Source organism: Cyrtonyx montezumae, unplaced genomic scaffold (assembly GCF_038088225.1).
Source record: "Cyrtonyx montezumae isolate F1298 unplaced genomic scaffold, pur_monq_1.0 scaffold_15, whole genome shotgun sequence".
NCBI lineage: Eukaryota > Metazoa > Chordata > Aves > Galliformes > Odontophoridae > Cyrtonyx > Cyrtonyx montezumae.
The window spans coordinates 5,411,319-5,429,288 of record NW_027071881.1 but is presented as its reverse complement, the minus strand read 5'-3'; the positions used below and the strand labels follow the sequence as shown (position 1 = coordinate 5,429,288).

The 17,970-nt window shown below is 40.8% G+C and overlaps 1 protein-coding gene and 1 non-coding gene across 5 annotated transcripts in view; both read right to left on the bottom strand.

The window, feature by feature from the left end:
• CRCP (CGRP receptor component) overlaps positions 1-17,970 on the bottom strand; it is a 35,319-nt gene that overhangs the window by 12,233 nt on the left and 5,116 nt on the right. For 2 of the 4 annotated variants that reach the window (XR_010621926.1, XM_065731862.1), the window contains exons 1-4: positions 15,481-15,521; positions 13,518-13,554; positions 11,312-11,410; positions 7,784-7,878 (exon numbers count right to left, since the gene is read on the bottom strand). Coding sequence is in view for 3 of the 4 variants with exons in the window: in XM_065731862.1 (XP_065587934.1) it covers positions 7,784-7,878; positions 11,312-11,410; positions 13,518-13,554; positions 15,481-15,488 (239 nt within the window). In the remaining variant the exon portion in view is untranslated. Of the gene's footprint in view, positions 1-7,783; positions 7,879-11,311; positions 11,411-13,517; positions 13,555-14,599; positions 14,768-15,480; positions 15,522-17,970 lie in introns of those variants that run through there. The other 2 variants (XM_065731864.1, XM_065731863.1) reach the window with 2 other exon arrangements.
• Positions 15,694-15,764, bottom strand: TRNAG-GCC (transfer RNA glycine (anticodon GCC)). The gene has a single exon. It is a non-coding gene; the product is annotated as a tRNA-Gly (tRNA).

The following is a 17,970-nucleotide window of genomic DNA, read 5'->3' as shown; positions in this document are numbered from 1 at the left end:
TTTGTGTCAACTCCATTATAAATTGGTGTCTTTAAGGGCAATTCCTACTGCAGTGATTACATTCTCTCTTCCCTTCTGAGGAATAACCATTTACATTTTCTACCTTCTCCTGTTAACAAACTTGTTGGCAGTGCAGGATTTAGTCTGGAAGTCTGAAGGCTGTGGTTATACAGACATCACAAAAGGATCAGAGCTAGCTTGGTGACCCCGAATTTGCTTTGGTTTTGGAGAATCAAGAGTAAAAGTCAAATACACTTCCATTGGTAAGAAGCAGTGAGCAAGCTGCCTGTATTCCCATGCTAATCACTTGTATCTATACTTAGCAGCTTGGTGTTTACAGCAGGAGACTGTACTGTATTGCCTGCCTTAGTGTCAAAACCAAAATATTAATAGCTGCTGCCGTTTGTTGCCGTCAGCACTAAGGAAGGGAAGAAATAAAACCTTAACACAGATGGGAGACAAGTACTGAAAACCTTTAGGCCTGAGTTAAAATTTATAGCAGGTCACTGAGGGAATCATAAGAAAAAAAACCCTACCCATGTCAAACTGTAACAAGAGACATCATCTCACATAAAAGCAGAAGCCCTAACAAAACTGGGTAAGGAATATTAATAATGTCTTCAGTGCACAGAGAACCTGTCTCTTTAACCTGAATAAATGTATGAAAGATGTACTGCTTTTTCCTCAAGAGCCAGGAAACTGCTTGGTTTAGTGCCTGGAGCACAGATGGAGACACAGAAGCTGGTGTTCTGGTCCTGGCTTGCCACGTTATTTGCTTTGCGGGCCCTGGCCAAGCACACGTCTGTGCCTCAGACTTCTGCTGACACAATTTCAGAACCAAAGAATCAGGATCAAATAACTGAAGTCGCATTGTATCTGTGCTAAGGAATGCAAACCTCACTTATCCGGAGGTATTTTACAACAGGTACAGCTCCATCTTGTTTATTACTGCAAGGTTACTGGCAGAGCAGGCAACAACGGAAACGAATTAAAAGCAATTATACAACATGACTGAAACAATCAATTAGTGCAACTGCTCTTGTTTCCTGAAGACAAGAAATGCAGCAGAGAGTAAAAGGTCACCTCTCAGAGGGTTACTTGCACATAAGCCATTAACATTATTATAAATTATTAGGAAACAGGCAGAAGTTACACAGACAGGACAAACCAATCTCAGCAGCATTACATCAGCACAGTGTATCATTCTGAATATCTCCAGTTTTCAAAATGCACACAGAAGAATGAGGGATAATGTGCAAGTAAGTAATTAAAATGTTTCATCTGAGAAACTTCATGCCTGTGTTTGATCTGCAAAGCTCCCCACTGGAAAAACGACTCAGAACATCAAAAGGGAATTAGCAGCAGGGTGCACAAATCCAAAAGCAATGCACACGACATCTTTCTTCTGAAGGTGCTCGAGTATTAACGCTGAAAAATACTAACCTTTAGGCTTACTGACACTATATGACTATGATTTAAGAAATGCATTTGATTTGTAGAGAGCTTGAACGTGGTGACACAAATGACCAACTATGCAGTGCCATTTGGAAACTGGTAGCCAGCCAGCCAGCCGCTGATCACTCCAAACATCATTCTCATACAGATTATTTAAACGAAGATAGACATTATTTTATTTTGGCAAGAGATTTCAATGTGACGAAGGGATAGCTGACTGCAAATGCACTCAAAAGGACAAGCTCATTGATATTAATGTTGATACACCAGCTACCAGTATGGGTAGATTTTTCTTTTGTGCTCTTCTGCAGTAAAGACCAGTAACATCTTCTATTTTCTGATTAGTAAATATCCATCCACTAAGATTTCTTAAGAAACACCAAGCACACGTGTACAGGACATCAACAGTTACTTCTGCTTACTTGGGAGGTCCATGGCAGCAGCATAGGAACTCACTCCAAGCACACATGTAATCTGAGCTCACCTTGGGGGATCCTTCTGAAGCTTTGGTCCTAATCCTTCTCCTTGTGTGCAATTTCTGATCTTCCCTGCACATAATAAAAGGAACGACCAGAAGGGTACCCTCAATATACCCTTACAGCAAACACTCACAAAACACCTCTGTTTCTCCAGAAGACTGCAATCTTCAGCCCCTGGCAGTAGCAACAAGCAGTGTATTGCTCCATGCAATCCATACTGAAGCTCAGTACCCACTGCACAGATTTCTCTTGATGCTGTTATAAAAAAGTGACTGATTGAATCTGAGCCTCCATGCACCACAACTTCTTGATAGCATGCACATAAACCAGAACCTGGATAGTCACAGCTCCATCAGAAATAAGCTGTAAGGAAGGCAAATGTTGCAAGCCTGCACATGCATCAGTAACACTGCTGACTGCAGCATTTTGCATGGGCATAGACAGAACATGCCTGAATTTATCTCATGCTTCATTACATCTTAAACATGCAAGGAACTTTTCCCAATGCAGATGAATCTACCTTTTCACTTTCCACAGCAACCATGTTTGCAGTCATGCTCATTAAACAGAAAGGAGAACTGTTTCATTCGTTTAAACAAAGTGAGAAGAATTTCCAGCACCATTTCCCACGAAAAGTCTGTCTTTGCATCTCCTCTGGACCATCTGGGTTTTACTAACACTGACTGGAAACACAAAAGCTGTTTGTTCAGGAGAGGAATAAATGCAGATGAGCAACAGCTGAAAGGTGTTTCCTCACATAAAATCAAGATCAGAGTTAATTATCTGCGTGCAGCCTCCTATTGGACCTGCCTAGGGAGAAATCCTCAAATGGCAATTATTGCACGAGGCTGAGCAGTGTCTCCCCACCTCCTGAACTCCCAGACTGTACCTAAATATATCTGTATTTTAACTTTGTAGGAAAAAAAGGAAGTTGCTAGTGAGATCTATAGTTATGGCTAAGAAGAGAATGGTATTTGTGCCAAGATACAGCACACAGAGCTAAAAAACCCTAAAACATCTGCAACTGCAAAGCCAGATTTATCCTCTGGAATGTGTGTATTTCAGTTGCTGGGAAAATTAGAAAATAACAGCAGTATATGTTAACAGTGTGCTTTATTACTAACTGAAAACATCAGATCAGTAAGGCAGATCCTATGGACTCGCATCAACTAAGACAACTCCTGCCTGAACCAAGATGACAGGATTTGGCTTTTGGATGAGCTGCCCCCCACACTGCTGTCTGTGCACTCACAGCCCCAGACCATGCACACTCAGCACAAACCTACCACACTGTACCCTCCATGTGGGACTTCAATGCTGGCACATGTGTCCAGGATGAACAGCGTGGGCTGAAAGGTGTATCAGAATACAAAAAAAAAAAAGCTACAGAGCAAAGGATTAATTTCAAGTACATCAATTCAGTGGGAAACACAGCAGTCCTCTTCATGCTGCTGTTAAACTAACACCATCCTCCTGCCTTCGGTGTTGAATATTCACTTTGAAAGCTTTAGAGGAGAAAAAAAAATTACAGAGGAAATCATTCAGTCTTTAGCATTGTAGAGGTTTATCTTCATTGTAGTTTTTGGCAGCAACAGGGGAAAATACTTTCTAAAAGCACTACTGACTTTCAGCACAGTAATTCCTTGAATGTGTTGACCTAAAGTCAAAAAGGGCAAGGTCTGTGTCCCATGTTCAAAATACAAATAATACTCAGTGATTGGAAAATTGATTATTCCTATTTTTGATCCAAGACAGGTTACCAGTGATAGAAAGAAGTACCAGCAGAGCCAATTTTCATTTAACCACAATTACAGAGCACAAGCTTAACAAATGTTCTTTTCATGCAATGCCATTCACACTACCTTAAAAGCTGTTCCAGAGACTAAAACTGGAAAATTAGCTGCTAGCAGCATGCTTTATGTCCAAGTACAACATGGCTTACTGTACTGCAGCATTAGCCAAAGCTTGAGGCCTCACCAAGGCAAAAATAAAACTCATTATGATGTCAGTTCTGAGCTTTTTCATTTCAATAAAGAGATCCCTCGGTTCTACAGTTGCAATTTTTATTTTTAACCAAAATAACTGATGACAAGGAAAAAGCCTGTGCTGTGCCATACTTTACTGACTGCATCAGTAAAAAACATGTTCGGTTGTCCTGGAAATTGCTCCTTTTAGCAAGGCAGCTATGTGAAATTCATCTGAAAGGTGTGAATGGTTTTTACATGCATTTATCTTTAAAACTGGAAAATTGCCTCTTTTTTTTTTCCTGCCTGTGCCACTGTCAAGAGGAAACATTGCAAAGCAGAGGAGTATCAGCAGAGAAGCAGTGCTGGCCTGAGAAACTGGTAACTTCAGTAGCAGATATCAGCAATAACAGAAAGAAAAGGCTTTTAGGGGTGATCTTGCAGGAACCATGCAATTTGCCAGCACAACACCGTCAGCTCTGTAACAGCAGCCAGAACTTCTGTCTTGGGACATGACATACACCTGAGCAGCTGTGAGTTCTGTACTGAAATCTGCAGGAGGAGGGAAGGAAAAAGAGGGAATCTGCTTAATTAAAAGATCCATTATTTAAATGAGTGTGCCTCAATCCACAGGTTGTTGCTTCTCTGGATAGCGTTCGTCCTTTCTCCACCACCCAGAAATTCTCAGATACTCTAGCACAACCTAGTGCTTGAGAGCAGCAACAGCTGAGCAGGGAAAGTCTTCCCATTACCTCCATCACATCTTCAGACACAGCTGCAAATCCTCCTTGTATTAAAAATCCCATGTGGATCAACAACACTCCAAGTCCTCATATTAGAAAAGAAGTTGCAGAGCCTAATTAAAAGCCACGTTTCCAATCAGCCATGTCTATTCCTCTCACAAGGAGAATACAGAAAATGCTGCCGTCCCCATAGCCAGGGGCAGGAAGTAAGGTATTAAATCAGCTATTTCAGAAAACTGTTACCAACAAAAATACCACGTGAGCAGCCAAGAGATTAACGAAGAAAGCATCTCTTTGAATGCCTTATCCAGAAGGGAAATAGCAACGGCAGACTCAGGAGTTCATTACCTTCTGAGGGAGGAAAAGTCATCACAGTGAAATGATGGAAGCAAGGTCTTGGAGAGGAAACACTGCAGATTCTTTCATCTCCAAGGGGAAGAAGGCCCTCCACCAGCTAACTGGAAAGAAATCTCAAGTGAAGCCTTTTATACAAATAACACCTCCATTTCACAGAATGGAACTGATTAAAGCCTTTAGTTTTTCATTTAACAACTGAGCAGTGCTGAAATGGTCTTGGTTATGAACCAAAGGGAAGCTCAGTATTTCCTTGGAGACATTAATACTTCAGAGCATTCAACATATAGTGCACTATACAGTAATTGCTTAACATATGCCTTCTGTGTTTGGTAAGAAGTGGTGCCAGATGGGCTCAGACAGTTCCAGCTTGAAGTGCCTGAATGGAAAAGATTAGGAGAAACAAAAAGTGCCAAGACCACACTAAACAATTCTGTTTCTTATTTTGTAAAGTACGTGGCAAACACAGTGCTGGCAACTTCTCTACCAGAGGACAGATATTAACTGAAAGTAAAATTGTAAAAGGATGCTCAAGAAACTGAAGTATCGAAGTCCAATCTGAGTTCTGCTAAGTGATGAATGCTGTCAATCTGTAACCTACACTAGTGGTTTGCTCCTTGCACTCCCCTTTTTTCCACTTCTCAGAAGGAAATTACTGGGAGCAATTCTTTTGCTTAGCTTACAGTCTCCGATTCAGAGAAAAAGGACAGAGAACACAACACCTAAAAACAAAGGCACCAACTTGGCAGCCATGAAAAGGAGAAAAAATAGTCAAAAATTCATTTATAGCTTGTAACAATTTTGACCTTTGCAGCAGTGCTGCTCAAGCTTGTAGAACAGAAGACATAGAAAGGTATTTTGGTAGATCTGCAGAACAGCAAGGTCCTATGGGAGACTGTGAGAGATTCTGTACTAGAATTGGATTTATACAACATCACTTAGTACTTTCACTCTCAGAGACAACATAAATCAGATGGATAATCCTGGGAAACAGAAGGTATCTAACATGGTAAGAGAGCTCCCATGCCTTTTTCTAAGAGCTAACCCAAAAGTTCTGGTCAAATTATATTAGAAAGAAGATGGATATTAGGAACAACTTCTTCTCCAAAGAGCAGAGATGCAGAGGCACAGCTGCCCAGAGAGGTGGGAGAGTCACTGTCCCTGGAGGTGTTTCAGAACTGTGGTCAGTGGGCATGGTGGGGTGAGTTGGGGATCTGAGAGGTCTTTTCTAACCTTAATGACTCAGTGAGTCTATGATTTCCAGACAATCAGCTCTTTACAGTAAACAGAGTATTTTCTCCATGCCTGAATACAGAAAAGAATTAGGATAGCTTGCCCAGTACATAAATTAGTATCCTACTTTATGTAATGAGCTGCAAGAAGCTAGACAGTGATGCACTGACCTGGCAACTTTGGTTCCACAAAAGAAAGCTCTTACAAGTGAAGTAACAATACTCATGACAAAGCATCCAGGTTTCAGCCTCCCCCTACCAGGGGTTGGGGACACTGAGATCTGAGCTGCTGATATACTGATGGGAAGATAATGGTTTGTAGAGCAGGGTCACTGAAAAGTCAACAAAACAGCTGGCTGAGTCTGCTTTCTACTCAACTGAGCTTTGTCAAGGATAAACCCTTGCATTGTAGCACTGCTCTCAACTTGCATTCCTTTTTGTGACAACTAAAGCAGCAAAAGCCCCCACCTCAGAGTGGGAAATCCTTACAAGAACCAGCAGCTGAGAAAAATGAAGTCAGTGTCTACACAGCACAAACCACTCCCTCATGACAGTCATTTAGAAGCAACTGTCTTTGTTTTTTTGCTTTAAAAAGCAGATGACTGATTAAAGCTATTCAGGCAAGTAGCCCACTGATTCAATTTTGTTTGGCTCTAATTACTTACAATAGGCTTCACTTACACTCCAAAGAGATGTCTGAGAGCATTAGGCATTTCCAGTACTGTGAACAGGCATTCACACCACCAAAAAGAAAAACTACCCCAGTCTTCTTGTAGCTGTGATGGAAATCTTGTGCTTTTCCCATAATAAGGGACTGTATGTTCAGTTTTATAAAAAACTGCATTAAGGGAGGGGGTGCTTGATTGAAACAGCATTTCGCTAATAGAAACCTGCATCTCCAGGGTCCTAGAGAGCATTAATAATAGCAGACAAGCAGCACAAAAATGGACAATGAATATCTCAGTTTACTAAACATTAATTAGCACAATCCTGAGGTTGGACGCAGGGTTCACAGATTCAGGAGACACCTAGCTTCAGAAGAACATACTTCCCACACACCACTAGCAGCATTTTATTTATTTATTATCTCCCTGTAAAACAGCCATCTTCTCCTCTTCAGAATTAATGCATTTCTTAATGAAGTTCATAAAAATAAGAATGTTGATAATAAGATTTTGTTTGGGGCTCATTTTTGGCTCACTTCCCTTCATTCTCATACCTTGTTCAAAACCCACATACAACTTTAATTTCTTCCTTGGAATATTGTAAGAATTCTACTTCACACTTGGACCACATGAAATCATGCTAAAACCAAAGCACTGACAAAGTAAATGGCAAAGTAGTGAGAAATACATTTGATAACACAGCCACAATCAAGGGAATCCTCATGCATGTAGGTGTTAATGAGTGAGGGGAAAGGTGTCTGGTTGAATACTGGAACGACATAAAATGCTTGGAATACCTTAATGAAAAGCAGACATTGTCATACTGTGTATGAGAACCTCCTAACGTTCCCATTAATTTACACTTCTGCTCAGAGATGCATGGCTACTTACTTGGTCAGCTTATGGCCCTTCATTGCAACGAGGAATTCTCTGACAGTCTCAGGACTCTGGTATCTGCACGGTGTTTTTGAGATGTACTTCAGTGTCTGCAAGAAAGAGAAAGAAAGTATGCATTATTCCCTAGTTACTCTTTTCTTCCCATGATGCCTACGAAATAGGGCATTTCTAAAACTGCTCAGAAAAAAAATTAAGACTGTCATTTCAGCTTTTAAAAGTAAATAAAAGAGAGCCTTCAAAAAGTGGAAAGCTGACACAGACCTCACATTTCCTTCTTCAGTAGGACTGTACTGATACTTATTGAAGGAGTAAGAAACAGGCAACCCAACTTCAACTTCATGCAATGAAAACTACAATAGTACTTAACCAGGAAACCTCAGTGAATCCATTTCACAAGACACGATCCAGCGAGTTTGTTACACTTCAGGTTACAATTACAGCTTTGATTACTCCCCCTGTGGCTCTGGATAGTCATTTTCCTGCTCAGCCCAGAGCCCAAGGGGCCAGCTGAAGGCTACAGGAAAGGAGGGATCTTTAGAAAGCATTTGCTTTCTTGATTTGGATTAAATAATCTCAGATGATGCTCAGACTGTGATACAACTGTGCTGAACACCACCACTCAAGACTTATTTGTCCTTTTAAAACCAACAGGTCCAAAACTAGCTGGAAAAGGTACAGGTGCATGTTTTCATTGTTTCGTTGTAGTTTGCAACACTTGAGAAAAGTTGAATATTGTTGATCTTTAAAACCATGCTAACTCCTGCCAAGTTTTAATGAATTCAGTGCCAGGAATGCTCTCACTGCTCATCCATAAAAAGGCACTGAAGTTGCACAATGCTAGCAATGCCTCTCCAGTCTGTGGCTGTTTTCATTTTTCATACACGTATCTGGCAATGCATTCTTAAAGCTGACAGAAGCAGGTTAGATGGGCTGCCATGAACATCTGGCAAGACTACTGCAGCATCAGCAATGTTCATCTGACTTGAGACCATTTATCTCTGCTCCATTTTTAATGTAAAAACTTATCAACCTCAACTAGCTGCTGCAACACGTTACATCTGCTTTCTTTGTTTAAAGCAACACAGCACCTAGCAGACTGATCATGCATTATGGAACTGGAACTGAGCACATTAGAAAAATACTAGCAATTCAGGTCTTAAAAAAAAAAGTCATGGCTGTTTTTGCACAGGAAGTAGCTTAGAATCTTCCTGAATGTTTCTTGGATTTAGACCCCAAAATGAAGAGTTGGAAATAACGAGAAACAAAAGAAAGGTCCAGGAAACCCTCACATTGTCTGGACTGTGTGTGTCAGCAACTGAAGGATTTGAAAGAGCACTGACAAAGACTGCTCTGCATTAAGAAAAATATCTTCAACTGTAGGTACTGCACAGCTATACATAAAGCCTAGAAGTACCCATCCAACCAGTGGTGTGCTAACTGGATCAAGACAACAAAGAGACATATAAATTAGGACACCATAAGCACAAATTAGCTGCAATAGTAATAATAATAATGGATCTATAACCTATGTTATGCTCTGACATTTATTCTGTACTCATAACTACCCACGGAAAATCTTTAAAGTGGGTACTTACATTTAAAACTCTGAATCCAAGTAATCTGAATGAGTATTCACAGAGCAGAAGCCAAGACATTTGCAAAAAAAGATTTATACCATCACCGTGTCAAATAAGAAAATACAGAAGTGTATTTCCAGTGCACTCCCATTAAAGTTTGCTATAATTTTACAAGCCTGGGTAAACAGAAGCAGGCTTCAACAGCACAGTTGTTCATTCTGCTTAACAGAGAGTTATCTAACATGCATCACTGTATTCTTAATGACCAGGTTCACTGGACTACTGAGAAATACATTTAGAAGTGCAATAAAGGGTCAGACAACAATTCCCTCTGCAAGTCTGGTCTGGCCTTTTCATACAAAATGGACTTCTTATTTACCAGTAAAGACAACTGACATCATACTGTCACCTAATACAATTATTAAACAGGAGCAGTTTCTTTTCAAGGTCTTTTTCTGCAACTTCAATTGAAGTGCCCGACAAGCACCAAAACATGGCTCCTAGTTTAACAAGATTGATCTAGTTGCTTCAGTAACTATGTCTGTATGCAAGCACAGAACTCACCAAGACATACCCAGCATGAATAGAAACAATAAGATCAAAGATCTGGCTTCCTTTCAGCCCAACACAGACAAAAAAATGTATCTAAGGTTTATACTAGCTTCATGTAGCAATGAGAAAGTAATTAAAGCTTTAAGCTGTATTCTGACATTAATATATATACACACACACATACTTACAGGGTCTTTCTGAGCTGTCTGAAAGAGGCAGAGACTGTAAGCCTCCATGAAGATTTAAATTAGATTTTTGGTAAGCCACTATTTCGTTGAATCTGAGGCTTAAGAATTACAGCTCTGTATCTATCCAAACAAAGGCAAAACTAATACAAAAACAAAGCTGAGGCCAAATCTTCCTCACATGAGTAGTTTCACTGCTCAATGGGATTACTCATGCAAGGAAGGCAATCTGCTCTCAACTGGCTGCCAATCACAGTGCTGCTCATGTAGTCCTCTGATACAGACACAAGAGGTCATATTGCAAGCTGTGAATTTGCTACTTTGATATATTTTAAACGTTAACATTTGTATTATACAATTTTAATAGCTCTTTCTAGCAATAGGTTAAACATTTGCTACCAATCTGGCATCCAACTGATGTCAATATTTGTACAAGTTATTCTGTGATCCCAATCGTCTGTGTCTTGCTCTTTTGACAAAAAGAGAACCTATTTTAGCTAGAAATTATTAGTTTAATTCTGTTTCTAAGAAAATACCCAACATGATCCGTGCCTCAGCTTTGAAACCATGCTTAGGTGCCATCATCAATTAATAACACAATAGTAAGTTCTGCCTTGGGTCTCAAAAGGAGAAAATATGTGCAACCTCAAAAACAAGCAAGCAAACAAACACTAAAACAAGAAAAAGAAAGCAAGTTTTGTTTGATTGTTCTGCAAAGAATTTTAAATCAGAGCCAAAACGTGTGATCTACAACAGTCAGCAAGCACATCCCAGCTGAAGAAAACTTCCAGATCCCTGAAAATGAGTTTCCTCACAGCAGGACAGGAGGGTACAAAGTTACTGCACAGTCAGAGTGGATCCAATAGAATCCAATGCTCTGCTTTATGTACAGGAGATCTAAAATGCAGCCAGAACTGACCCAGGAGATCTAAAATGCAACCAGAACTGACCCAGGAGATACTCCAGCTACAATCTTATCATGACACGCTTGAATTGATAAATCATTTATAAAAACATCCCTGCATGGAAGCAGCTGCAAGGCTCTGTGCTTATACTGCAGTTAGCCCACAACCTGAATAAACTGACCAAAGATTATGAAAACTGACAGAACACACTATGGTAAATGTAATGCAAAACAACCTAACAATAACAATTTGAATCAGTGCAGCTTGTGGTATTTTACAGAGGGGATTTACAGTGTCACTCACCTCATACATGATTGTGTTCAGATTCTGCTGACCAGAGCTCTGCTTGTTTTTTCCACTCTCTTTGCGCTGCTGCTTAAGATCAGTAAGTAACTGGAACACCTGGAAACAAGCAAACAAAAAAGCCTGGAGTCATCTGAGAGCATTTTACCTAAGCATATTACATTGGGAAAACAAATGAACAACGGAAGATCCTATAAGCAAATGAAATTATAAAAAGGATTGCTTCTTTGCTGACTGCATCAGCAGGTAGCAGAAAGGTGAATAAGGAGATGTGCAAGTTCATAAAACCAAGAGCAACCAAATTTCCAGCCCTTATTAAACGTTATCCAAGAGCCCCAAGAGATCAATTGGCAGGAGGAATTCATTCTGTTTATGCTATCCCATGTCCCGAACGGAGTGGGGTACGCACACTGCTGCAAAAGCACACAGCTCCTATTTAAATACAAGTGAGATGCTTGAAGAAAATTCTCTTAGATGTAACAGAAACACTCTCACATTTAGGCTGCAGTGAACACTGGAACTGTAGCAGTGGGATCCAGAGGATAAGTCTGAATGCAAGGAAGGCGTTTTGATTTCTGCAAATGTCAGATCTGCTGCAACACCACAACTCCTTATTGTGTCACAGTCAGATATGCAGCAAAACACTGAGAAAGCCCCCCAGTCACAACTTGATTCTCATATTAAACCACACCTGGCTGAAATTTCTTCACGTTTTCCCACAGCTTGACAGAATATCCAGAGCCAATACACACAGCAAATTAGCACATCACTTCTTACTGCTTCTTCCATTGCTGGCAACTTGCTTAATTCAAATTCCAATGAAATTAAAAACTTAGGAAGCAAGAACTCAAACATTTAGACATCACTGTTAGCAGCTAGGTGCCCTGCATTTACTCCTATGAAAAAGGAACAGTGTCCATTAACCACCAGCAGTCAATCCTTGAAAGCCAGAGCTGAAATCATGCACTGAGAAACTATCTGAAGCCAGTATGACTGCTGACAATGAGACATCAAATGACAACTCCCAAGCTCACAGAAGAAATTCAGGCATAGAACATTAAATACATCAGTCTTCAGCACTCCTTTCAAACACCACTTTCTGTGTAAAATATTACCTTGATAAAGAGAATGCTAGCTAAGCCATCAAAGAGGAACAAACAGAAAGAGGTCCGTAGTTTAAGGCAATCAGTAATTTGAAGAGCAGTAAAAAACCATGCCCAGCTGCAGGCACTGCAAATCCCTTCCTGCACAGGGCTGAAAGCTGCATGCGTGACCTCTGCACATTGAAAGCAGAATAAGCACCTATCAGTAATTTCACTTTCCCACTTCTTTCTGCTTTTTTTCCATGGGTATGGTCCAAAGAGCACAAAGAACTGATTCTGCAGATCTCCCTGCTCTGCACCATCACTTTGGGTCACCCATAGATTTTACAAAGATGGGGGCAATGCCACTACTGAGTGACAGTAATGCCAAAGTTCCAACGTCCAAAGAAAGAAGGAAGCAGAGATGATTTTGCAATAAATAACCTCTGAAATACTTGTTATCTACTGTGCTCCAGAAGTGCATTTCTTCTGAACAGGTACTGAATGCCAGCGTGGCTAATACTTATTTCTTTGTAAGACAGTTCTTTCCAAGTGCCTCATTAAAGCTCTTCTAACAGCCCCCAGATGGTTGTTTTGCTGTACACATACAGGTGTAGCTTGAAAGAAAACATTTTAAGATATATCTCAGAACAAGATAAAACAGCAGTTTTAATGTTCAAATGTTAAGCATTAATGGTAGAACAATATAAAGAAAGCAGTTGGTTCATTACAACCATTCAGAAGTTACCTTCAGAAACAATACCCTGAGATCTTTCCATTAGCTGCCTGAAGTTAAATCAATTTCATTGAGTCACTGAATACCCTGAGACAGAAGGGAGCTATAAGGGTCACCAAGTCCCACTCCAGTTTCTTTCTACCTCACTAAAACAAAAAGCAATACATCTTTACTCTGGAGATAGAGTAATTAGAACTTACCTACACTAGGAAATAAGACTGTATAAAAACATTTCCAGATTTCATTTGGTTTTTATTCTTAATAACAAATAAAATAGCAGGAACAACAAAAAAAGTACACACAGGTCTCACTTCCAAAAGAAGCATACAAAAGGAACTGACCACAGCATCACAGTGCTGGTTCAGCATCAGGATGGAGTCAAACATACCTCAAAGTTACTCAGCAGCGCTGCGTTCGCATCCTTTCTAAAAGAAAAGAAAAAGAACACAATTACTTCTGTTCCAAATGAAACTGTCTGAGACTTTCCATTGCAGAATCACAGGCTCTAAAAGAATGGACAAGTTATTTCTTCACAACATCAATCAGAAAGTTTTATATAAGGAATCTATCATTACCAATCTGTTGCCACATCAAGAAAATAATTATTTTCCCATAGATAACTGTTCCAAAAATACACATGATATTCTGAATGCTTTGTCCCATAAGCCATAACACACTTCCATTACATACTCCTTTCACTCAAACACACCCAATTTCACCAACTAAATCCACATTTCCTTACTTCTCCCTTACATGGAAAGGCCTCTGGTTTTATATGACAGAAAAAGTCTCTAGGACTGCACACACAATTTAGTAGTCAAGAACAGGGGAAAAAAATACAACTACTGTTTTTTATACATTGCACATATGTGTGTGTGCACAGCTGTGCTACTCAGTTCATGCACAGCATACCGAGTTCTAAAAACAAATGAACAACCACACAAAAACTTAACAAATTCCCTCTCAATTTATTATTTCCATTTTTATGTGGCCACCCCTCATTAGCAGCACGAGGCTGAGCATCCCACTTCTCACCAGCCCTACGTTTCCTTATTAATTCAGCCCCAACTAAGACAGCTATCCACCACTCGTAGGCTGACTTCATTCTCTTTGAGTTCAATGCGTTTTGAAATTAATGGTGCCTATATGACTGCTGGATATTGTAATTTTACGTTCGTAAATTAAAAAAAGGGGGACAGAAAAGCCTGACACAGAACACCATACATTCCCTGCACAATACATTGTGCTGAGCAGTCAGCAGCCACAACAACAGCAAGTTTCCATACAAAAGGAAAAAAAGGCTTTTCTCAGGTCTGTGCAGCAGCATATAACAACAACAAAAAAAGGTACAATGTATTGTTAAGCACCATCCACTGCCTGAATAGAACTGTCCCGTTCATCGCTTTCAAACGCATTAAACGCATCCACAAACTTCCACAGGTTCTATCATTGTTTTTAAATGAAAAGGACCCCCTAAAATACGCTGAGATGAACTCCAACTTCCACTTTGCTGACTCGAGTGAAACTTCAGCAAGTGAGCTCACACGTGCATTAGCTGCCATTCATGCTTTACAAACCCTATAGCTCCTGTTGTGAGGTAAATGCAATTCTTCAGAATCTTTGCATCCAGGCTCCGCTCCACAAATCCCTATGGATCAAGGATGTCCTTTGTCAGAAATCATAATGACACGGGAGAAGGATATAGGGAATCATTTGGTGAAAAAAGGGCGAGGATCATATGGAGTAAATACATCACTGGGAAAGTTAAACTGTTTAAGGATTGCTTTCTTTTTTTACTCTAAAACACTGCCGTGCTTATTTTTCCTTCTTACAATTGATAGTAAAGGAGTCAGCCTAGATCTTATGTCTTCAACCTTGCTGCGCTGAAGCACCAGAACTACTACTGCTACCAGCTAAAGCAAGCCCTGCTTCAAAAACCCTGCAGGACTTTTATGGTACTGACACTTACTGGCCTCAGCCAAAAGAAACGCACCAGAAGAGTTTTAAAAAGCTTTAGAACCGAAGGCCCTTCTGGGCCTCAGCTCAGCCCCAACGCCGTCGCTCTGTACCCAAAGCGATGCTAACGGTAAAAACATGTCAGCTCAGACCCGCACCGACACATCTCCACACACACAGCGCAGGCCCTACAGAAAACCCCATACACACACACAGTGCAGGCCCTACAGAAAACCCCACATACACACACACAGTGCAGGCCCTACAGAAAACCCCACATACACACACACAGTGCAGGCCCTACAGAAAACCCCACATACACACACTCAGCGCGGCCCAGGAGCCCAGCGCACGGAGCACTGAGGAACCCTCCCCCTCCCTTTCCCGCTCCTTACACCTCCATCTTGTCCACCACCCCGCGCAGCCGCGCCTTGAGGCCACCGCCTCGTCCGGGGCGGATCCTGCCGCAGTACAGCCGGCCGGGAACGTGCGCGGGGAGCCGAGGGGAGGCTGGAGGAGGTTTGGAAAACGAAGTGAAAAATGAAAGGGTACGGAAAAAAAATAAAAATCCAGACATACCCTCAAAAACAGATAGAAGGAAAACGAGATGCATTGGCCGGGAATCGAACCCGGGCCTCCCGCGTGGCAGGCGAGAATTCTACCACTGAACCACCAATGCTCATCTGGAAACTGTCCTCCCCATCTCCTTGGTTGAATTGCGCAGAAGCCATTCCATGCTGACCGCTGCCTCACACCTACCTCAGCTGGCAAACAGCTTTTCAACACTTCCACACCGCAATAAAAGACCTCTCAGGCACTTACAAACCTTTAAAATACATGCACCAACCAGTCCCTCTGGATAATACAGAGAATGAGAAAATACCATAAAATCATATAGTCAGAATATTGAGAGTTGGAAGGGACCCTCAAGGACCATCGGGTCCAACTCCTGGCTCAGTGCAGCACTGCTCAAAAATGACAAAACATGGACCCTTTGTACGCTGAAAGGAAAGGTAAGTTTCACTTACAGAACAGTAACTGCTGTAGACAGAAAACTTGGTATGAAAAATGTCATTTGGAGTGGAAAACAGCACTGCTGTAGTCTTTCAAAATCAGTATCAGGCATGTGCAAACAGAAAAGTCAAGTCTTATTACAGTATAGTTGTGTAGCCCTGCTGCTGTTTTTAAAAGCAACTGCACTTCAACATCACACATCTTTTCCTTGCACTGCTGTCATTCTTTCTCATTTAGCCCATGCACCAAAAGATTTTAAAAGAGCCCTTCTCATTTTTTGAGGAAACAGAAGACACTGAATGGGGCACAGACAGCTGAAAACCCAACTGGCTACAGCAAGAAAAAGTGTATCTGGAGAAAAAGTGTATCTGGAGGAGGGATCAATAGCTAGGGAAAAAGCTGATTAATTTATTTTGCTATTATCTCTCTAGTAAAAGTTTATACACAACCACAACAGCAGTAACTCCTTATGGAGTCTTTATGGTCTGATTTTTGTGTGGTCCTGTGTGGAGAAAGGAGTTGGACCCAGTGGTCCTTACGGGTTCCCTCCAACTCGGGATACTCTCTGATTCCTTAACCTGCAGGCTGAAAGCTGTTGGTCTGACCCAGCAGACAGGCTGCAATGGATGCTGGACTTTTTCATGTTGGGATTAACTGACCTTGCAAGTTGGCCAAAACTGGCACAGCAAATGCTCTCCAGCTTCTCTGCCATGTTTCTAACCTTGTCCATGAAACTGCCTGCACACCAGCTCCCAGCTATGCTAAAAGGAAGAATTGAAAAGATGTCAGCTTTCATCTGAGAATATGCTATTTCCAGACCTTACCAAATTTCCAGAGTTTTGTTCTTGAAGTCTACTTATCCTTACATGCCTCTCTTCACTCTCTGTAGATACGAGTTCAAAATCTTCAGCATATTAATTGTATTTCTCCTATGCACCTCTTTGTTATATTTCTCCCCCAACACCAATTTATCATCTTTATGTTCAGTGTTTCTCCAAAAGTTTCATTCCAGACCTTTTTTATTGTCCACAATGACAATGCCCAGTCCCAGCAGCTAGAAAGATTAAGCATAATACGAATGCCTCTCTCAGTAGACCTTAACTTCTTTTCTTTCTAAAAGAAATATTCTTCCTAAATACTTCCTAACAGAGACGTGCAGCCTGATAGAGTTGAAGTACATGAAGGATCAGCTACAGGTCCACTGACCTCATGCAAGGGGAATCTCTAAGAGAAAACTCATTACCATTACACACAACTTTGCAGGAGAGATGGAGAGATTAGCTCAGTGAACTTTGTTTTTAATTGCTGGACGTTAGATGTTAGACAGTTATGCTACACCATCCATAGGGAATGCAGACATAGGTTTTTCTAAATGTGCTTAGCATGTCAACATTTTAAGCATTGGCTTGTGATTGTTACCACTAAGGCTTGGTAGAGAGGGGCCTCGGTATTAACTATTGAAAGCAGGGGGCCTAGCAATTGCTATTGAAAGCAGATCTGCAGGGTATTTGTATTCTTTGTCATGAAAGATGTTTACTGTATTCAGCATTTCGCTGATCACCCTATAGTGTCTTTTTTTTTTCTTTTACATTCAAAATTCATTAAACAAAGTTGTTGTTTTTTGTAACAAAAAATGTCAGCACTGCTTCACAGCAGTCGAGCTGACGGTGCGTTTGACTAGCACTTTCAGTCCACAGCGCTTTTTTTCTTTTTCTAAACCAAAATGACACTTAAAAAAGAATGTTTTTAAAGAAGATATATTATAGCCATCCGTCACCCCAGCCTCATTTATGAAAACTCTGAATAGAGGATTTCTATGCCCCACTAAAGCACTCTTTCAGAGCTGCACTCCCGCTAATATTGTGCTCTTC